This window comes from Manis pentadactyla, chromosome 2 (genome assembly GCF_030020395.1).
Source record: "Manis pentadactyla isolate mManPen7 chromosome 2, mManPen7.hap1, whole genome shotgun sequence".
NCBI lineage: Eukaryota > Metazoa > Chordata > Mammalia > Pholidota > Manidae > Manis > Manis pentadactyla.
The window spans coordinates 158063141-158086307 of record NC_080020.1 but is presented as its reverse complement, the minus strand read 5'-3'; the positions used below and the strand labels follow the sequence as shown (position 1 = coordinate 158086307).

Sequence of the window (23167 nt, the reverse complement as noted above, 5' to 3'; positions counted from 1 at the left end):
GCCGGGCCGCGGCGCTAATTGGCCCCGCGGCCAGTGGCCACTCCCCCAGCAGGGCGCGCGTCCACGTGGGGACGACCGGCCCCCCCCCCCCCTCCTAGCAGCTGGCGCTCATCCCGCAGCCCGGCCCACTCCCCACAGCCCGCCTCCTCCCCGCTACACGGCCCCCTCCCTGCAATCCGCCCTTCCGCACAACCCGGTCCCCTCTCCGCAGCCAGCGCGCTCCCCTCAGCCCTTCCGCTCCTCGTAGCCCACCCTCCTCTCAGCCCGGTGCCCTCCCCGCACCCCGGCGAGCTCCTCGCGACCCGCCCCCTCTTCCTCTCCGCAGCCCGGTGCCCTGCCCGCAGCCCGGAGCGCTCCTCGCGACCCGCCACCTCTCCCTCTCCGCAGCCCGGTCCCCTCTTCCGCAGCCGGCGCGCTTCCCCTCAGCCCGCCCCCTCCCCCCCAGCCCAGCCCCCTCCTCGCAGCCGCGCCCGGGGTCTTTGCGCCCTCGGGGACCGCCACCCGGTTGCCGCAGGCGGCGGAGGACCCTTTCTGCCGCCGGAGATGGCCACGCTGGGTCACAGAGGCCGCGACCAAGGTCACCCCCTGTCCGTCCCTCGCGGGCCGCGTTTCGCGTTGCAGGCGCGTCTCAAGCCTCGCTCCAGCGCTCTGGTACCTACCGCGTCCTGAGGGCCCTCCCGCTCTAGCCCCCGTGGACGCCTAGGGCGGCTGTCACTCGCGACTCCAGGCCCAGCCGGCCGCTGTCGAGCCTGAGACTTGCTGTGGGCCAGACGGACACCTTCTCTCGCGGGGGAGGGAGTGGCCTCACGTGGTCGCTTTGCTCCGCAGTCGTGCCCTTGGGTGAAGACGGGCTGGGGAGTCACGAGCACCAGGTTGTGGTGCAGAGCCACTGGACGATTGCAGGCCCTTCGCGAGACTGTGGCGCGGGAGACACTGACCCCCACTTGCCGCAGTGTGTCACCATGAGCAAGTCCCACTGCGTCCGGGCTCCGAGCTCACGGAAGGTGAGATGCTAACAGCACCCACCATGCGGCGGGAATTACACGAGTAACCGTCTGTGAGGATGACTAGAAGGCAGATGTGGCGTGAACGCCAATTTCCGTTTTGCTCTTTCCGTAAATACGCCCGTTTTGGGGTGTAAAAATGTGTGTAAGGGGATGTTCTCTTTGCATCCCAGAAGCTTTCCAATTATTTTGAGGTAAAGATTGATTTCCGGCCCCTTACACTGTATGTAATGTAGCTTTGGCATTATTGAGATTTGCCCTCTGTATTAGGGGCATTTCATTTTGCAGCTTAAGATCAAAACTAGCCAATCATGCCTCGGGAGACTAAGGTCATGGTCATTGACGGGCCTAAAGTGAGATTGAAGAACTTCAACCAGAAGTATTTACCAGGCTTAGAATGTTCTGGAGCCCTCCTAACTCTCTTCCGTCTCTTGCAGGGGGCACTGAATAGCATAAACAAATGGTAAATCACTGCTATGTCTAGGACATCTATGGAGGCTTAACCTCCCCAAGTATCCTCTGACCTACCTAGAACATCAGTTGGAGTTCTGTGAGTAATTTACAAAGCTTCGGGTCCCAAGGTCAGGTCTGAAAGAGAAAGGGCACGTCCTGGAGCACTGACCCCTAGTGCAATTCTGATGTAATTCTGGCATCTTAAAATGTACTTCTCCCTCCCACCTTTACTCCATTTCAAGGTTACAAAAATACTGAGTGAAAGATCCGTTAAAGGGTCTTAGTGTTCTGCCATTTAAAATAGTAATTTTCAAAGCAGTTATTTGTAAGGAAATTGGTTAGAACTTTTTCCTGTAAGTGTTTTTCTCATTCTGTCCCAGGGCATACTTTTGCTGGTCTGGGGTATTGGCCTTTTAAGTTAGCAGACATTTGCTGGACAGACTGGGAGGTGCTGGGGCAGTCCTGGTGAATAGCCACCAAGGGGAGAGGGCATAGTCCAGGCCCACTGCGGTGGGTTTACCGGGTGTGACAGTGCTGAGATGGGATTCAAAGGGAATTCCCTGTGCGTTGAAATAAATTCTGGCAACGTCTTCCGGCTCTAGAATGGTCCCATTCTTCGTGAGACAACTCTCAAGCTCCCTCTGCCACACAGGCTGTAAGTGTGAGGTGGGAACTGGGGTGGGTCCTGGCTGCCACACCTAGGGAGAGAGGACTAGTGTGGCGCAGCCCTTACAGATCAGTACTTGACCGTGGTGGGCAGCCTTAATCCTCCCATAGAGGAGGAGGCAGGGCTCTGTGGAGGGAAGTTATAATGCCTTGGAAATGGAGAGAAAGGGCACAGGAGAACATCCAGTTCATACGCAGATGGCATGGGGTCGCTGAATGTGGGAAAGAGGACAGAGCCTAAAGGAGAACGTTTCTCTGTAAGTCAGGTGTTGGTACACACGATTTAGGATCTTTGTGAAGCATTTGGTCTGGTGGTTACATACCGACCGTAAAGCAAGACTCCCTTCTCTGCTGCTTATTAGTCTTGGAACCATGGACAGGAAATTCTCTGTCTTGAATAACTCATCTGTAAAGGGGAGATGGAGAGGCCCTATTCAAGAGGGCTGTTGTGGGGACTCAGTGTAGGTAAAGCCCTCTAAAGGGTGTAACAACTGCTGTCGCTATCTCAGTGCTCTTACCTCCTTTATCCAGCTACTGGCTGAAAGCTGGCTGTGCATCACCCATGTTTCAGATCAAAGGTGTGCCAGGTGTCAGAGCTGCCATCTGGACTACATGGTCTCAGACTTCTCCCACTGCTCAGAGAAAACAAGGGGCCACACAAAATGGGCCTGCTGCCAGAGGGGGAGGGGCATGTGGCACAGGGCATGGGATGAGCTCACTGGCCTAGGAGTAAGAGGCCTGGGCCTGGCCAGACCCCAGCTGCCCACTGGACCTGTGATGAGTCCCTGCCACAGAGCCCATGAGCCCGAAGTTACTCACCTCACCCCAGAGGAGATGGAAGAAGACCACCTGGTGCAGTCTGCGAGCCCAGTCCTGGGCTTTGGAGATTTCCTAGAGATGACCATCTCCACTCACTCAGTGGGGGGAGGTCAGCTGCTGAGAAAGCAGAACCACCAGCCCCTGCAGACCTGCAAACATGAAACAAGTTGGAGACGGTACCGGTTCTGCCCTTTTGAGCACAGGGAGGCTTGCAGTCAAGACGTTGCAACCAAGGTCACTGTTCCAAGAGTAAGGGGTTAGCGTCTTGGAAATAGTCTGCTTTGAGGAGGGGACACTGCCCAGGGTATGGACACAGTGTGGAGCCATAGCAGGACAGGTGATTTCAGAGGCTGGCCAGTAGGACACAGATGGCAGCAGGGGTACAAACATCCCGGGAAGAGAAGGTACTCTCCTTTGAGTAAAGGAGAGCCGCCTCCTGGCTACCCACCCCTCCCCTCCACTTGGCCACCGTCAGGTAGACAAGGAAGACAATCAACCTGCCATGCAGTTGGATGTTGCCTGTGTGCTCGGCACCATGTCAGGCGTACTGCATGCATTATCTCATGGGATGCTCTCAATAAACCTCTCTTGACATACTTTTACCTTATTTTACAGGTGAAGAAGATGAGGCACAGGGAATGAAGTAACAAACCAATGAAGAACCTAACAAACTTCAGCTTTGTGGGCACTTTCCCGGCTGTCAGTAAGTGCAGAGGCAAATTGGTGCCCTTATTTGCACTTAACACATTTACTTCCCCCTGCTTTCCTCTTATTTTTATTAATTCTGTTGCTTTGACAGCCTGTATTTTAAGCCACCTAAAATCCTGTTGGAATAGAAAAGAGCATTTCCAAGAGACTCCAAGATTGTCCCCTGTTTCCCCAGTATAAGAAGAGGCAGGAAATCAGAGCACTGTTCTACCCAGAAATAGAGTTGATACAGTGGCCTGACCGTGCCTTAGAGTTACTGAAAGCTCTTAAGACTGCTCAGTAAAGGAAATCTGGCTTGCACCCACCTGCAGTCAATTCTTACAGACAATAGGTTTAAAATAATGTTTGCCAATGAAAAATTCATTTAAAACACCTTGAAATACAGGCAGAGTTTTATTTGAGCCTGGCTGAGGACTTAACAAGCCTGGAAACATTACCTCCCATGCATAGGAGAAATATTTCAAGGAGTCCAAGTCATACAAAGATTTTTATATCCTTAGGGAGACAGGCAAGAAAGACAGAATTTCAAAAGGGGTACACATTTACATAAATATGCAATGTTAAAAAAGGGTGGATGGGGTCAGTATGCATCTTGGTACCAAAGGGTATGAAGGGGAAGGGCAAACATTCTTGCTTATCTTCTCATGTCCTTGAGCAGGAGTTTGGACAGCAAAGAACAGATGTGGTGATATATATGTTTTTAGCTTTTAATTTGGTTTTAATTAATAGATGGCACAGAGTTAGAAAGGGTCCAAAGGTGACTGTTTTGAGTCTCCCAGAGTCAATGAAACCGTCAATACTCTGTCCTTTTGGTGGGCCCTAGTATGCCACCTAGCTTTCCTCTATTCACATGTTCCAAGTTAGGACTACTCGTCACCATGACCACCACCACTTTCCCACCTGTTCTGGGTGTGGCTGGCCTCTGTCTTCAAACATTTCCTCACTCCCCATCAAACAAGACTGAGCACCCACTGCCTGTGGCTCTGCCCCTACAAGATCCAGGGAAAGTTTGAGCAGAAAGGGGGGCACTTTTCAGCACCCAGAGAGCCAAGCTCTGATGTGCAGACTAAGCTGGCTGAAGGTGGTCTCAGTCTAGTGTCCCACGGCAGTGAAGAGCTAGATTTGGGTTGTGCCAGGCAGTTGGGTTGGTCCATTCCTCTGCCAACAGAGGAGTGGGGAACTGGTGCACCCTCTCCAGATTTCTGTGCCTCCTCCCTGACTGCCCATCGTCGGGTCTCTTCCCTTTGGTTTTGTGTTCACACACTGGGGCATGATGTGGCAAAGGGCCCAGGCAGGGGGCAGAAGCTCTTAAGACAGTCCCACTTGAAACCAATCTCTAGTTCTCCTTTGAGCCAGCTTCAGGACAGCCCTGAACAGTTCTGAATCAGTTCCTGAATACTTCTTCAGAAAGACCTCTCTGGAGACCTGCACTGGGACTCCATTTTCTCCAAGACCCAGATTTCTCAGTTCTTATCCTAGGAAACAAGGGCAGGCCTCCCCAGGATGTGCCATTGTGTCATGCAGATTATTTCAGAGCTGAAAACAATTAAGGCCCAGAAGACTCTGGAAGATACTTTAACCCCACACACACACTGCCCCCCATATCTGCATAAAAAGAATTTAGTTGGAGGAACTGCTGCAGGAGGGTTGAGAACTACATTGTAATGTGAATCATTAAAATGTATGGTAGACAGGGAGGGATATGGCTAAGTGTATTCAAATTCCTCTCCATGCCCCATTGTTTCTGTGTGGCCCAGCAAGCATTTGTTTACCATTTACTCCTATCCTTTTCCTTTGAAATCTCAGACCCCTATCCTTTCTCCTTAGTTCAGAATCACATAGACCTCATTTTCTCTGACTGCCTGATTAGTCCACCAGCTAAAAGAATCTTGAGGCATCAAGGAAAATACTTCCTCCCCAACATTATCAAGAAAGCAGAGGAGAAAGACCACTTGCTCAAAGCTCAGAACTGTGTGTAATCCTGTGGCAGAAAAGGGAAGGGTCAACTCACACCACCACACCCCAGGACATGTAGTCTAGGCTGAGAAAGTCAGTGGGTAGCAGGATGTGAGTCACTGCTCAGCCATCTCCAGGGCAAGGTAAACGGTAATGGCTTCAGGGCTCCTTCTCCATGCTTTTCCTAGTTTTCCCTTCATGCATGCAAGCGTTCAACAAATAGCTATGGAGCTAGTGGGTCAACAAGATAGACTAAGTCAACCTTCCACCCTCAACCCGACCTCCCACTCCTGTACCTGGCCCCACGGCTCATCTTCAGGATAGCTTATGGTCCTTCTCTCAGCAGACATTTCCAGAGCACAAGAGGCTGCTGGCAACTGGTCCCCCTACCTACCCCCACTATAGGGCCTCCTGCTCTCTCCATAGGATCCTCCCACTGGCTCAGGGCCCCTCACTCTTATCCCTTAGCAAGAGAAAGCTCTCCAAGAGGAGTGCCACCAGACTTAGTGGGTGAAGCTGTAGAAAAAGCTCATTTGGGGGAGTGATCAGAGCCTGGGCCTGCACCTCAGCTTTGTAGGCCCAGACATTCAGATGTGTGGGGTTTCAGCTGTAGGAAATTGCCACAGGGGAGACTTGAGGTTCTGAACAATATCCAATTGCTTCACTTTCAGAGAGAAAATCCATTTTCATTTCCCATGGCAGGGACATGAAAATGGGTTTTCTTCTTACCCATGCTCCCCAGAGTGTGGTCTGCCGACCAGCAGGGGGAAAGCTTGCATAGTTTCAGGCCCCCCCAGACCTAGTGAGTCAATCTGCATTTTAACAAGGTCCCCATGTGATTCATATGCACATTACAGTTTGAGAAGCAATTATGGAAGAATAATGATTCTTGTTACCAGGTAATTTTAGAAACAGTATATGAACACATTCTTTTTTAGTGGGAGGCTGAGAAACCACCACCTTTCTCTCTATTAAATCCTGTTTTCCTGGACAGACACTCCTGCCTTTTTAGCTAAGAGTAGTTCAGCACATGGCTGTGGGATCAGACCATCTGAAATTGGAATCCTGGCTCTACTACCACTTAAGTGCCAGGACCTTGGGCAAATTACTTCTCTGTTCCTCCCAGTCTTCCTCTGTAAAGTAGACACCATAAAGTTGCTGTGAGGAGTAAGTAAAGGGTTTAGCCCTGTACCTGGCATTAGCAGGCACACAGTGCATTTGGATATTAACTGGATTTGGGTTTCCCCCAATTTTTTCTACACTACATTAACCAACTTTTTGGAAGACATTCGGCAGTTGGTGGTCTCATCCTTTATGCACCGGTTCATCCCACTTTTCCAAAAGTGATTTTATTCCCAGGACCAACTTACAAATACCCCAAAATATATCTTTTGAGAAAGATTGTCCATTTAATTTACTCCATACCTGCTGTATGCAAGGAACTGAACTCTGTGACCTTGGATAAAGCCTCTGACAATGATTTATAACACCTTAAATTTGTATATAGGGTTCCTCCCCTCCTCATCACAGATACCTTCAAAGGCACTGTTTCATTTCATCTTCATATCTGTGTGATGAGGCAAAGCAAGTATTGCTACCCTGTCTTACAGGCGAACAAAAGTCTCAAAGCCCATAGTAAGTAAGAGTGGGGCCCAGAATGGTGGCTCAGTAGGCCCTGGCTGGCATTCCAAGAGCCAGTGACTCTAGGTGCAGTGTTCTTGCCACACCCTGTGTTGCCTCTAGATTTAAACCAGAGAGGCAATTTACAGGGCTGGGGCTGTCAGGCCAGATAAGGGAGACAGAAGGAAAGGATTGAGTGCTTCATTTTCTGAGATGACCTCAATTGCAAATATTCTGTTCCATTGTCCCCATGAGAATACATATTCCTCAAACTTGTGTTCTGTTTAGTTTACAAAATGTCACCAAAACCATCAGGCTAAGTAATATGTGCTCATGTGAAAAACTATACCATACAGATGTTAAAAAGAAAACCAAAATCGAGTCACTTCTGCTAGGCCAAGTCTTCAAACCCAGGCTTAATACCTCACCTAACTGCGGTTTCAACCTCCCCCAGAAACAGAGTCTTAACCAGCCAGTTGGGAATTTTCTGGTCAGAACCTATGAAGTAATCTGTCACATGGGCCCTTTCCTTTGCAAATTATCTTACCCTGTTTCTGCCTATAAAATTCATCTGATTTATACAGCTCCTCAGAACCCCGCTCTGCTTCCTGGACGGGATGCTGCCTGATTTCATGCATCATTGAAGAAAGCAAATTTGATCGTTAAATTTACTCGGAGAATGAATTTTGGTTTTTAACATCTAGGAGTATCAAGTTAAAAGTATCCCTCCTTAGAACCCCAGTTTTCTGATCTAAGCCCCAAATAACTACTATCAACAGCTCCTATAAAGTCACTAGTTTGCATTTACGTACCGCTCATTTGTCCATGATACCTCAATAAAGTGTTTTTCTAATTTCTTGTGATACACAGGCCAACATATAAGGTGTTTGCATTTTTCTGTAATATATAATACATATATTTTTTAAATGAGAGCCTACCATGCAGTTATGCAGCCTGTTTTTTCCCTTAACATGGTCCTAGATACTTTTGTATGCCATTGCATAAAGAGCAACCTGATTCTTTTCTTTTAAAATCTGATTAATAGTCCATGACAAGGTATGTGTGTGTGCACACCCATGTGTCCGTGTCTGAATGTCCTGGTATAAGTAGAGTAGCTGTATCATAGGCATTGTGAATATTTTCATTTTAAATGATGCTGTCAAACTGTACCAGTTAGACACTCATCCAAATAAGCATACAAGAGCAAATGCAAGTTTCACGGCACAAGGGATGTTTTAGACCTCCTTCAGATCACCCGAGGTTTGTGGCCTAATGGTGGCCTACATTGCCTTCATTGAGGTCACCCACCCTCCTTAGCTTGTCAACTCAGTCAGAATACAGCCTTCTGGTTCTCACTCCCAGCAGGAGGCTTTTTCCCTTTCTCTTCCAGCTCTTTCCCTTCTCTGTCCCCCCAGTGCAATCAAGTCCTCTTTCCCTACTAGGTTCTGCTCTGCAGGACTCTCCAGAACAGCCTCCCGCTGGCTGGGAGCCAGTACCTTCTTGCCTTCGGGCTGTTTGCTTTTCTAGGGAGGTCATCCTGCCAGTGGCCTCCTGGCTTGTTGATGTTCCTACTTCCGCAGAGCTTGTTGGCACGGTGGTTGCCATGGGGTCAGCATGGGTAGCCAGACCTTGGAGAGACCCAAACTTTGCCCCCAAGAATTTAAATCTGTGTTTACTCACCGCTTAGCAAAGTCTGGATGACTGCTTGATTCCAAGAACTCTGATGATTAACTTAGTCCTAGCCCCCATCCTTGTGGTTACCCACTTTCACTTCCCATCTGCCTGCTTGTACCTAGGGCCAATCTGAGGGTTTCACTGCAGCTTACAGGCCTCCAGACGGTGTCTAGCTCCCAGTTCTGATGAAGCCCTATGATAAGTCCAGGAGTCCAAGGCAGAAGGGAGCAGGGAAGACTGCTGCTGCTCCAGGTCCCAATCCTGAGCTAAGAATTCCCTCGCTGGTTCCAGAGAGTCCCAGTCTGGCCAGTCGCCTGACGGCCCACTGCTGCCTAACTGCCAAAGTAGAGACAGGACAGTGTGGGACCCAAGGCCCTGGTGCAAGACTGAGGGATGAGGAACTGCAGCCTGGTGTGAAATCCAGGATTAGCATTTCCATCTACCCCCTCTTCTCACCTGGATCCTGTCTTTGTTCTGTCCTTTCTTCTCCCACCACTGCCTCCTCTCCTTCCACCCTCAAACTTCCACGAGTTTTCTTTTGTTGCTCCTGTCACATCTACCTGTTGCACGCTCCTTGAGGTAATGGTCTATACCTACTACCTTGAGTCTGGAACATGTTGCCCCTTTCTCCACACCTGTCTAAATTCCTGGCACCTCCTAACTCTAAACCCCAGCCTTTGCTTGGTTCTTCCTAAATTCTCTGCAGTTGATAATGCTAATAGACCTCTTCCTTAAGGTTGTCTGCTCTGCTCACAGGTGTGTGCTGTCCACCTGGCCAAGTCCACATTGGTGATCATCCTGGTTCATCTTCCTCTCTCACCCCCAGAGTGGTGTCTGTCTCATGCTGTCCTCTCCCCACATCTCCCTGTGGGGCAGGGTTTCATCTAATCCACTGCTTTCCGAAATCTCTACCTCCATCTCCAGGTCCACGGTTCTAAAGGCCAGGTGCCTATTTCTTCCATTGAATCTAACACATTTAACCCACAATTTCTCAACTTCTCACTCCCATCCCAGGCTGCCCCCTCAGACTCCCTGTCTCAGTGACTAGAGCTGCAGCTCTCAGATGCTCTGAGGCTTCAAGCCTGGCACTCTTTGGGTCCTTCACTCCCACGCTGCACCAGTCTTTACATCCTTCTAAATTTCTTCCAAATCAGTGCCTCTTTTCAGCTCCCACCCCCACTGCCTTTCTGGATTGTTTGTGCCTTCATCATCACACAGAGGCCCGAGCTGCAGGCAGACCTTCTCCAGGCTGGTTCTCTCCACCCCAGCCTTCCTCTCCCAGTTGGTATCTCACCTTTGCATGCCCTTTTATCATGGCCTTGGTGGGAGAAGATCTCCTACCTAAGCTCAGCTCCACAGTGCGGTGTGAGCTCATGCCCTGGGTCTGGCATGCTCAGCCATTTCTGCCTGTGTGTCATTTTCCCAGCAACGTCAGATTCTCCTGAGGCATCTTTGCATTTCTTTGTGCCCTGCCAAGATGAGGGTGTTAAATTCATAAGCTCAGGGGCAAGACCAGGAAAGCGAAGGTATGAGGTAGAAAGGGAACAAGGGAGTTGCGTAATATAATAGACAGTGGGAGGGCTTGTGTGGGCCAAGCAAAATCCATCTGCAGGGTGCATGGACCTCTGGGTCACGGGCTTGAGATCCTTGTCCAGGTGCCTGGCCCTGGCAGCTGTGCCATGAATACTTACGGATGATGCCCCAGAGCCAGCAGTCTGGCCTGTCTGACAGAGTGAATAGGGGCAGGGTGACCTAATTTCGGTGGCCTGGAGTAGTAATTACCAGCCTCAGCAGCCCTGAGGCGTCACCTCCTCTTGTCACCCGGCCGGCTATGCCACCTGCCATCAGGTGCTGCCACTTGTCTCTGGCTTCCTGTGAGGTCTAACTAGCAGCAGCTTTTCTCACATACTAAAGAAAGAGCAGCCCAGCCCCTCCCCATCATGCCCCAGTCGAGGCCAGACAGACCAAGTCTGTCCCAGGAGGGCCTGGGCACCACCTCATCATCCGAAGCATTTGCTAAGCCTCATTTACACCCAGACTCAGGTGGTAGAAGGACACTTGGCTGATATGGAGGTTGGGGGAGAGGGTGGAGACAGAAGGACATGGAGGAGGAAGGCAACAACAGAAAGACAAGGGGGGCAGTTACATAGAAGCATCTGGAAACCCAATTTTGACTCCAGCCTGCCTCTCTGCTTGCCCCTTGCTTCACTTTTCCCCAGCCTCCAGTCTCACCCCACTTCCAACCAACCTACATGATGGACAGTCTACACTGCTAAGCCATTTCTGACGTGAGGCTTTCCCCCACTGCCGTTGCCTGTGGGACAAATGCAGACGGTTCTGTCTGCCTGGGGCTTTCCACGTTGGGCCTCCTCTGACCATCCAGGTTTATTTTCCACTGATTCACACCAGAAAAGTCTCCCTGCCCACTCTGGCCTGCCACCTCCATCTCCTCTGTGCACTGAAGCCAGTGACCTTGCATGGTCACCTCAAAAAGTTACCAGCTTCCTTAGGAATACTTGCTGCCCCCTTGTCGGTGCCCTCCTCCTCCTCGGTGTCCTCCTAGTCCTCCTCCTCCTCCTCCTCCTCCTCCTCCTCCTCCTCCTCCTCCTCCTCCTCCTCCTCCTCCTCCTCCTCCTCGCAGCATGCCTGCAAAGCAGGAGGGCCCATCCTTCCGCAAGGCCACAGGCTTGCAAATAGCTGAGCCGCCTGGGCACAGGCCTTGTATCCATAGGTCAAGGCCTTCTCCCTCTCTCTAAATGACAAAGGTGAGCTCCTGGGGAACAAGGACCAGGCTCTCCTTGTTTGTGTGACAAACAGTGCTCACAATGGGTTACACTAGCAGAAAGTAGTAACAGAAAGCAGAGCTACGTAAACAAGGGGAATTCATTTTCTACTTATTTTTACTTTATGGAGTTGCTCAAATTCATTTAAAAAGTTAAATTTCTTCCCCCTTCACAGATAGCACAATGCTGTCCTAGAAAGCATTCAGTAAGGCTGACAGAACAAAGACACCGAGCATATATGGAGCCCAGGTGCAGGCGGAAACCAGCTGGAATGTTCTCATCTGGGCTCCTTTCTGAAGTGGCCGGCCCAGAATGGAGCTCTCGGTGTTTGTTGTTTCTTTCTTTGTGAAAGATGTTTCCCACTATCACAGGACAAACGGAACCATGACTATGTTTCCCACTGTAAAAGTAACATGATTTACGTATTATTTATGTTTCACAGTCTGCGTAATTTCTGCCAGTTACAAAAAGTTTCCTACCTGAACTGGTATATGGAATAGGAGGTTGGGGCACAGCACTGACCGCCTCCTCTACTACCTTGTACCACGTGCTCAAGCTGGGGTGCAGGAAGACACGAGGAAGCTCTGAAGGCTGTAGGGTTGGGGTAACTAGGAGGGAGTGACTTGGGTCACATTTGGGTTCTCAGTGCTGGGCCCTGAGTGAGTTGCCACCTGCCATTCTAACTAGTTCTTCAGCAACCCCAGTTCTAGAGTCTGCTTCTGCGGGCCATAGTTCACCCCAAAGCCCATGTTTATAGTCTTAATTTCTTAAATCGTGGGGTTTCTATACAAAGTGAAGAGATAACTGTATTTTGTCAATTCATTCACAAATACCAGTCCCTGCTCCCAAGCAGCTTGCCCTGGTCTACCTCTCCCTGCTGCAGCCCCAGGAACCCCTGTTCAGGTACTCAGGAAGAGATGGGCACCTGCAGACCCCGACAGTACAGCCATTTGTCTCTTCTTAGTCACACCACAAACTTGTTCATTGGCTTTCCCACACCAGGCTCCCTCCAGGAGCAACCAGCCATGTAACAAAGAATTGTGCCACACTCCAATGTGATAAGGGCAGTCATGGAGGTCTGTGCAAAATACAGCTTGGGGGCCAGAAAGCGGAATGTGAAGAATTTTTTGTGAGATGGAAATGGCTGTATTAGGGAAATTAAGGCACTGAACAGGAAAAACTGCAAAGGGCAAGCCCAAGGCCATTATTGCCTGGAGGATGAAGTCCATCACACAGTTAGGAAGGGCCACCTAGACCTCTGCTTCATAATGAGGGTGAGACTCTTGTGACCTGTGCAGCAGAACTGGCTGAAGCCCCCATTTGTTTACAGCTTAATCCTAAAGTGATCCTGGTTTGGAAGGGAAGCTCTTCCCACTTTAGCCATGACTGTTTCTCTTTATACTTAGGATTGGAGCTTTCCATCTGCAAGTCTAAATAAGCACTTAAAAAAAAATGATATAGAAGAGAAAATATCAGAGTACATGCAGCATAGAAAATACTATATATTTTTGCTCAAGATGTCAAACATTTTCACTAATTTCTCCCCCTTCACCTCTGTCACCCATCCCTCCACCCCACTGCTCTCCATATTTCTTGAGACTTTCAGTTACGTATGTGTGTGTATGGATCTATGTAAAGCAGGTCTTACTGAGGGTGTGGTTTTAAATAGTTAAAGACACATGGCTTTAAGGGAAAACATTGATTCATCAAATATTAAATACATAGTGTCAAACCTGTTTCTTGCTCTAGGATAAAGAGAGGAGCAAGGCTTGGCTCCTGTACCTAAGAAGCTCTGTATCTGGGGGCGGAAAGACAAACAACCACCCCGACAGGATGTGAAGGCCATGCAGACAGAGGGCTGTGCACAGTGCCTGGGAGCTTGGAGGAGGGAGCCACCGTCTCGCCCCACATCCCACTGCTCTTGGAAGTGGGATGTGGTCAGCCCTCAAGCATGGCTGCGGCAGGAAAGGGGAAGTAGTGTTCCGGGTTGGGGGTATGAATACAGAGCTTCAGGGGGGCTGTGTGGCTGGCCCTGGGCCAGGGGCTGCTAGGCAAGGCTCGGGTTTGGGTGCTGAGGAAAGACACAGGGGCAGTGGTGACAGACAAAAAGGAAAAGATCAGAAGGGCCAGATGAAGACTTTATTCCTGGGATACGTGGAATTATTTCTATTGTTTAAAAGGGGGTGACATGGAGGGCAATAACTTTGTCCCTGGTTCAAGGAGTTCTCAGGTTTGCCAGAACATTGGTCCTGATGCAGCTTTGGGTTCAGCTAGCCATTAGTCTGATGTGATTATCTCTATTTGATTTTGTTCTGCTTCTGCCTTGCCATCCAGGTAGACCCACTAGGTTCAGACTGCTTCCCCTCAAGCACATCACAGAGCCTCCTTGCTTTTTCATTTCCCTCTTATCCCTGCTGAGCACCAAACCTTGTATCTGGGGAGAGGCTGAGAAAGGGGAGAAGTGCATTCCTTAACACCTGTCCTCACAAACCTTAGGAGCTGCCCGCAGATAGCTTCAGACAGATAAAACAGATACAACAGAGCTGATGGTCTGATTTCCAGCTTGTCAAACAGGGAGCACCGTCTTCCTGCTTGGAAATCTCCACTGAGAAAGTCAAGATGGAAGAGAAAAAAGCAAGAGCACTAAAGGAGCTGGCATTTTATTTTCCCTTTATGCAAAAACAGTTTTATCTGTAGATCCAGAATATAGTGCCAGCATTTTCCTAGTAATCTCTTTAAGGCCATTAATAGGAAAGGGACTAAGCAAATAGCAAATACAGTATGCAGCTACCAAAAGACTAACATTGAGAGGCTGGGAGTTCACCGATCTAATTCAGTCTCATCGTGGGTTGACCTTGACTCTGAACTCTAAGAGGTAGGAACTCAAGAGAGTTAGATATGTGCCCTTCTGTGTTGCCCATTCTTCTGCAAAGGCTGGTCCTCCTTGGCTCCCTGCACATCAAGTCCCTTGCTACAGCTGTGCTCCCAGTGGGTCCAGCTGCTTGGAATTACTTCACCCCTTTTCTATGCCTCCCTGAAAAATCCTCACCTACCAGGTTTTTCATTCAAATTCCGTATCCTCCAGAAAACCAACCCATAAGGAGTGCTCAGAATTCCTAAAATCTTTATGGCCTTAAATCTCTATAAATGATAAGGAATTATTTCCCTATTTTTATGGCCTCGTGGCATTAAATGTTTATCACTAAGATGGTAGATTCCTGGAACTCAGTGACACTTAAACTTCTGTCCTAACACAGAGCCAAGATATATAATAGGAACTCAGAACTGAGATCTTAATATAAATCCGATACAAAATCTGCGTTCAGGTTCCCTAGGATTTGGGGAGCTTCCTTAATCCCAAGGAGGCATGACATCCTCTCCTAAAACAGGATGTGCCTACCCTTTAGAAATTGCAGGAAAATGTTACACACATAATAAAGAATGGATTATTTTTACTATAAAGTGGTAAAATAGAAGGCAAAGGGCACTCTTACTTATTTCTATGTATATTCAGTGTTAGGCTTTTCCCCATTTTTGTGAGCTTTATTTTATTTTTATTTATTTTTAAAGTGAAAAACATTAAAATGGTTCCAAAAGTCAAGTCAGAACAAAAACATATTTCAGAGAAGTGCCACTGCCCCTCATTGCCTTTATCCTCCCCATTCTGTCCCCACCATGCCCTGCAGGTTACTAATCTCATTAGCCTTGCTTTTTTTCTTTTTCTGTTTCTTTTTCCTGAATAAGTAGGTAAATGTCTTTACTTCCTCCTCTCAAATGATATTCTTGAGGCCATGTTCTTTTAAGACTGGATTTTCAGGAGCCGAGTCATCTTTTGCACAACTGCTTGGAAGATGCTGCAAATAGGAGCTCCAGGACAATGGGGCCAGTTGTTGCTAAGCCTCAGATTAGTCATGGTGAGAATTAGCCAGCATTCTTCACGTGACTGGCTCTGCGGTAAATACTTGCCCCAGGTCCCCTAGGTGTCCTGTGACTGGTAATGGGGCCACAGTCCCAGTCCTGCTACTCAGGAAACTGAAGCTAGAGCTTTGTGTTCTGCCCAGGCATCCCCGCCAAGCCCCTTAGGGCCTGCTGATCTTCCAGAAAGGCTGGCAATGCCAGATTGCCTGCATAGAGTATAAGACTGTTTTTAAAAACCCGCACAGTATTTGCAAAGCCCTGTAGGCACATACCACATCCATGTGACCATCACACATTATGGGAAAACAGCACTCCATGCTTCTAATTAGTATTTTTTGGTGAGATCTGAGAAGTCGAGATTGAAAGGCTCCTGGGTGCTTCTCAGTAGGACCCCATTTCAAGGAGGAAAAAACCTGAGTAAATAAAAGTTCCCAGCCAGGGGAGGTGGCCAGAGGAAGTGGGGCACCACAGCTGGAGGGATTCATTGGAAAAAGCAGTGGGAGTGAAGGATCCTGTCTCAGAGTCAAGCTGTCCACAAGTCAGCTCAGAGGCTGTGACTCACTGTGAGGAAAAGAAATGTCCTGTATTCTGGGGAATGCTGCCTTCTCCAAACAGCAGCTCAGTAGTCAAGGAAGGAAATGAAGCAATCTAAGACTAAGCCGTTGCAGGCCAGGCAGATCTGAGTGTCCAAGTCATCCCCAACTACTGCAGTGAGATATTTACCCTGTGCCCCCAAGGTGTACACACCAAAGAAACCAGATTCTGGTGAGAAAGGGGGCTGAGCCCTACCCCTCATAAGCAGCGTCCCCTCTGGTCCTTAGTTTCTCACTAAATGATGAACAGGGAGTCTCAGCAGCCAGTGTCCAAACCTGGCCCAAGGCCATATTTTATTGTCACGGTTAAAAACAACTGCATTTAGGAGCTTTGGCACTAGGCTCTTCTCCAGTTCACCATGGCCACTCCCCACCATCTCTCCCCACAGTTGGCTCCACAAATTCAGGCTCCCTGCCTGCCTATGAAGAATTTGAAATGGCAACTCATAGAAAGGCAGCTCCCACGTCTCTCCCAGCCCTGGGGCTCTAGGCTTCTATGCCTCAGAAAAACGGATTTTGAATAGTGAATAGAAACATGGCGAGCAGCCTGCATGGGGATGAGAAGGAAATTATCTTTCTCATCCCAGGATCTTAGGGTGAGCATGGCAGAGTGCCAAGGCTGAGCATCTGCCAGGCAGAACCAACACAGAGAGATTCAAAACAGCCTCCTTTACAGCCTCCTGGTGCATCCTGTTTGTCTAGGGCTGCCGCCGCCAGCAAATGGGAATCATCCCCAACCTTCAGTGGGCAGTGAGGGGGCTAGATACCCATATGTCCTGTTTCCTAAGCAGGTGGCTAGGAAATATGCCCGCGCTCAGGCTGCCCTCTGCTGGGCAAGCCCAGAAGCTGCTGTGGGGTCGAGGAAACATCCCAAGGGGAAAGAGGTACCCACCCCAACCCCGGGCGCGGAGTCTCCTCTGTGAAGTGGGAAAGGCATCATGTGGTCTTCCACTCTTCGGTCACCTTCCCAGGAAGGCTTGAGGTCTCCTTGTGGCATCAGTGCCTCCTAAAAGGTCTCAGGTCACTTAAGTCTTCTGCATTTAGTCAAAATGGTTTTCCTGATGTAGGGTCTGACTTAAGATGTGCTCAATAGTTATTGAACAAGTAACTAGATCAACAGTTTCTACAGTAGAAACCGCTCCCAGCTCTGTTCAGGAGAATAATCACCGTGTATTGTCCCTTTCTGAAATTCCTGTATTACAGACACAGGACCTTCAGTCAGGTTGTCCCAGTTCCAAGTGCTTCTCCTGGTGATCCAACTTGGGTTTCTTCCTTGGGCTCCCTGAGGCATCTCTTCCCATTCTTCAGCCTAACTCCTAGCTCCAGCTGAGATGCTTAAAGATTACATCAGATCTTGTTGACAGCTTCTCCCCTCCCTCTCCCTCTTTAAGTATTTCCTTCTGTCTCCCTTTGGACACCTGGATTCTCATTTGGCCTTTAGTTCATTGGACTTAGAGATATTCTTTCCTCCCAGAAACAGCCACAGGCATGTCTCTCTTTTTCCCACAAACTATTGACTGTTGTTACTTGACACTTGTAAAGTAGGTGGGCTAGTAGGAAGAACTGGAAACTTCTGGTTTCTAGAAGGGACTTAAGGGACACACATCCAACCACCACCACCCCCAGTCTGGGGCAGGGTCAGACTCCGGTAGGGTCTGGGTGGGGTCTCAGGTCCCAGCTACATGGCAGGATGCTCAGCAAACAGTAAACACTTCTTGAAGCTGGTCTCAGGTGCTCTCACACAGCCCCGTGTAATGACCTAACTAACACACTTTAGGTGTGTGTTTTCCTATTGTGTCTGTTTCTCTTACAACTTGTTTTTCCTTATCAATAATAAGGATATAACTTATTGTTATTAGCTAGGTAAAATACAAAGTATTAAATGATAAACTGAAGCATATTAAATATTGAGTCTATTTGAGCAAAAATCTATTTGAATTGAGCAGCATTCAATCCAGCAGATAAAAAGGAGCTCCAAGGAGCTGTACAAAATAAAAGACTTTCCTAGGCAGAAGGCAGTGGGATCAAGAAAGTCATGTTAGGCAACAAAGCCAGCTGGTTATTGCCAGGTCACTTTACTTTAAGGGATGACAGGGTCTCTCTCTGAGGCAGATTACCTCACTGATGCTGATCAGGCGATTCCTGATTGACTGGCTTAAAATTCCTTTTCTGTCACCTCACACCAAACAGAATGGCTAATATCAACAAGACAAGAAATACCAAGTGTTGGTGAGGCTGTGGAGAAAAGGGAATCCTCCTACACTGTTGGTGGGAATGTAAATTGGTGCAGCCACTATGGAAAACAGTATGCAGGTTCCTCAAAAAATTGAAAATAGAAATACCATGGTAATTCCACTCCTGGGAAATTACCCAAAGCCAAAATCTCTACTTGGAAAAATATGTGTACCCCTATGTTTATTGCCACATTATTTACAATAGCCAAGATGTGGAAGCAACCTAAGTGTTCATCAGTGGATGGGTAAAGAAGCTGTAGTACATGTACACAGTGGAATATCACTCAGTACCATATGATTTCACTTATTTATATCAAGACAAACAAACAACAGAAATAAACTGTCTTGCCTGAGGGTTTCAGCCCTGGGCAAGTTCATTATGGATTTAGTAAGACTGAGAAATGACAATGAAAAGTTCTTGGGGTAAAAGGGTTTATACCCAGTTTTCTTCGCCTGCTGGTAGGTCGAGCACTGAATCACATCTGCATCCAGCAGTCTGCAGGTCTGTACTCCACCTCAGTCTCTCCCTCTGCCCAGAGCACTAGGCAGAGCTCTTTATATAGTGACTCAGTCAATAACAGCTTATTGCCTATGGGTGTGGCAGCAGTAGCCTAGCAGTTGGCCAATTAAATCATCAAGTGGTTTAGGGCCAGGTGAGGTTCCTGGCCATAGAAACTTCCATTTTCCCCACATAGACCCATAAGCACAGAGAAGAGACTTGTGGTTGCCATAGAGGAGAGAGAGGCTGGGTGAATGGGATAAAGAGGAGCAAACATTGAATTATGAAATAAATTATGGGGATGAAGGTATAGTATAGGAAATAGAGTCAATGTACTGTCTTTGTATGTTGACAGATGGTAACTGCACTTGTCGAGAGCATTTAGTAATGTATATACTTGTCTAAGTACCATGTCATATACCTGAAACCAATATAATATAGCATATCAACTATATTTCAATTTAAAAAAAGATTTCCTTTCTGGGAGAGCTGAAACTGTAAGTCTCGGTTTGGTGATGTGGGGCTCAGCATAAGCGACTCCATTTTGGGCCTGGTGACTTACTATTAACAACTGGTAGGAAAAATTCAATTGGAATCAGCAAAAAGTTATGCTCACTCTCACTCCCTTCCCCATTTCCCAGCCCACAGAAAGTCTACTGCTGTTTTCTTGAGGATCCTTATAAAAATTGTATGTAAACATACAGACACATGTAGTCATTCATCCAATCAATACTTATTGATCACCTGCTGTGATCCAAGCACTGTTCTTGCACGAAACACACAAAAATCCTTGCTCTAGAAAACTTACCTTCTGACAAGGCTGAAGGAGTCAGGCAATAAATGAAATACATCGGTCAAATCTATGATGTGTTAGATGTTGATAGATGCAATGGAGAAACAAGTAGGGTGGGAGCTGGCATGGTCCCAAATGCCCTTCCCCTCTGCTGCCTCAGCCACACCCTGAGAACCGGGGCTGCCGGGTGAGCCATGTCTTCACTGTGTCTGCTGGTCCCAGGGTCTTGCCCTGCAGGAGGCAACGAGGCTGAGCAGGCCTTGGGGGTCAGCTGGAGAACCTCCATTGCAGGTGTTGAAGTGGGCGCTTCCCATCTTCATTTATCCTGGATCAAAGTTTGTGCATGTTTTTCTGGCTTTAATGATGAGTTCCCAGGATACTCCACATCAGTCGTTGTCTGAGTGTGGTCCAGGGACCAGCAGCAAGAGCAGCAGCATCTGGAAACTTGTCAGAAATGCAAATTCCTTGGCCCCACCCCAATCCTACTGGAGCATAAACTCTACGGTTGGAGTCCAGAAATCTGTGTATTCACAAGCCTCAACATCTGCCCTACAGGAATGCCTTACCAATTCACATTCCTACCAGCTCTGGTCAGCCCATATTTTCTACAGTCTACGAACTTGTAAGAAAATTTTTCAAATTAAATCCTGGGCTAGGGGTATAGATTAGATATTAAGAAGTAAAAGATAAATCTTACAGCTCAACTCTTTGGAAATAAGGATCAAGTCACTTGATTCTCACTCAGCCTTACTGTCCAATCTGTTATGTAAGAATATTCATTCAGCCTATGACTGAGCTGGTCCTAAAGTCCCACACTTAAATCCCATGTTATTAACAAAAAAAAAGTTGGAAATAAATGAGGAATAATTAAAAACAGTAAAGTGAGTTATTAAAATACTGATAAATGGTAATACACATTTCTGTTCTTCTTTACCCAGTCCAGAAAGGGAAGCAAATGGTACTGATGGTCATCAGGCTGTACTCTAGGCAGTGTGTAAAAGCATTTGGTGTGTAATCTTATCGAATCAGCACAAACATAAACAGTCAGGGGAATTTTTTTTAGCTTTAATTTACACATGAGCAAATAGGCTCTGGGAGCATACAGTCTTGCCTGACAAAGGCCTAGCAAAAAGAGGGGCCAGAATTGTGTTCTTTAACCTCAGTCTCTGCTCACTTCATTGAAGCCTGTAGATTCTGGTGCTTATCTGAATATAATCCCTAGAGGGCTGTGCTTCAATGGAGACAAAGGGGCCAAGGGAGGGCAAGAAAGAATTAAGTTTTGGCCAGAGTCCATCTCAGAGGGCCAAGTGGGATCCCAGACACACTGTATAGCTATTTTGTGAGTCTTGCTTCCCTTACCAGAGGAATAAGGTCTACTATGGTAAGAATGGCCAATTGGAGTCCTTGAAAGTCGACCTGCTAGGGTATTAACTGCTAATGGTTCACAGCTGAGTCCCCTCCAAGAATCTTGGCCCATGAGAACAGTTTTGCCCATGTTTGTGCACTCTCCACAGTGTGGGGACACACAGCTCTTTCAAGGACATGTAGTGCTTCTCTGGATGGTGGGGGACGTTCCCATGGGGGAAATGCTACAATGAGGACAGTGGCAGTGGGTCAGGCACACATTTGGGACCCACCCAGTGCCCCCAGCCCCTCCTTGTGGTGTGGGTGAGGAAGTGGGTGAAGGATGAGTGGGGAAGAGAGCCCTGCACTGATAAAAGAGCCTGCACAGGCAGGTGTGTTAAGGACACACCCACAGGCTGTGCAGACTGCCCTCGCCACAGACCGGTTAGTCCTGGTGAGCCTTTTAAGCTACAAAAGTCAATGGCTAAGTACCCTGCAGACCAGAGCCACCAGATATCAAAGGTGTCATGTTGCTGTTTAAAAACATGGTCTGACATCCCCAGATGCATAATCCCAGGGGAAGCGTGTGCCAGCACCTCTAGCTTCTCGGGGCATTGGTGCACCAAGTCTCAGGATGCCTGGGCCTGGGTCACAGATGGATCAGCTAAGTTAAAGCCAGTGAAATGTGTGGGCCTCCTGCAGCTGTGAAGCCACAGGAAAACAACTGCTTAAAATTTTGCACTAAAAAGAAAATTCTCTTCAGAGGGCAGAGTTGCAGACACCTGTGCTTGCCCTGAAAAAACCCTCCAAAAACACCTTGCTACATTTTTTCTGATTCATAGACAGTAAGGAGCCAATGGCTGGCAGTGCGGTCTGGTGCTTGGCAGCAGAGTGACTAAATGATCAAGTCCCCACCCCTACCATGGCAAATAGGATAGTACCACCTCTCATAAGACTCATGCCCTCAGTTTGCAACAGATGTGGACAACCATAAATAAGCATCAATAAGTGGAACTGACGACCTGAGAGGCCTGGGTCACCTGGGTAAGGACAAGTGGGTACATGGTCACACAGCCCATCTACAACCCAGGGCTGGGCCCCAAACAAAGCCTGGTAATTACAGCACATGAAACCACAAAAGGCTAGCAACTGTGCCTGTCAGTTGAGTGGCAAAGAAAAATCCCGGGCACATAAACCTGGGACACCGATTCTGGCCAGTCCTAGCAAATAGTCTACCTGCCCTACTCCACCTCCTCTCGGGAATACCACCAGGTGCTGCCGACAAATGACACCTTTTCTGGTGTAGCATAGCAATTTGTGTCCATGGCAGATATGAGCCCTACTGGTTAAGGATTCAGAGATGGACAGTGTTACATGTCTGGTTCCCTGAATACATCTAACCAGACCACTTACACCCAAGAATACCTAGCACTGAGCAACCACCTTGGACATTCACAGAACATTTCAGACCCTTATCACCCTGAGGAGAGACACTGTTGAAGGATGGATTGGATATTTAAAGAAGAAAGGAGAAAAGATACATGAACAAGCAAAAGCTCAACTAGTGGAATACATACACACTTAGGACAGGCAATATGGTTCTAAAAGTGCCAAACCTCTTATTTCAATACAATGTTTTATTTTGACTCTGGGCAGTGAGAGGAGGCCCAGGCTGGCTGGAAGAGACCCAAACTACAAAATTTACTCTTTTCACTCTTCTTTTTCTCCCCATGCTTACCCCTGGGTTAATCAGACTGCTGATACTTGCTAGTGGTCAAAAGAAAGGGGGTGGGGAGCTCTAACCTGGTACTTTACGGTCCAGTTCTGCTTATTGGATCTGAGCATTTATGGATATTGATAAGGATCCTTGGCATGAGATGACAACTCCCAGAGTGGTCCTAGCATGGCCTGTCATGTCAGGGGGTGGGAGATGTTCTAGGATGGTGCAGGCGTACAAGAGAAGAAATGCTGAACCTCTTAGGAGTGAATTCAGCCATATGGTGTGTGTTAGACTTGATAAGGATTGCAGGGAGTGGGTCTACCAGCCACATGCCCATGAAAGGAGGGCAAGGCCATGGGCTAGTGGCGGGAACACCTTAGACC

General features: G+C 48.2%; 1 protein-coding gene across 1 annotated transcript in view; it reads left to right on the top strand.

Annotated features, from left to right (window-relative positions):
- LOC118922371 (uncharacterized) overlaps positions 1-23167 on the top strand; it is a 47883-nt gene that overhangs the window by 712 nt on the left and 24004 nt on the right. The window contains exons 3-5 of the mRNA XM_057497528.1: positions 99-577; positions 829-1004; positions 3558-3645. Coding sequence (XP_057353511.1) covers positions 99-577; positions 829-1004; positions 3558-3584 — 682 coding nt within the window. The 3' untranslated portion in view covers positions 3585-3645. The remainder of the gene's footprint in view (positions 1-98; positions 578-828; positions 1005-3557; positions 3646-23167) is intronic.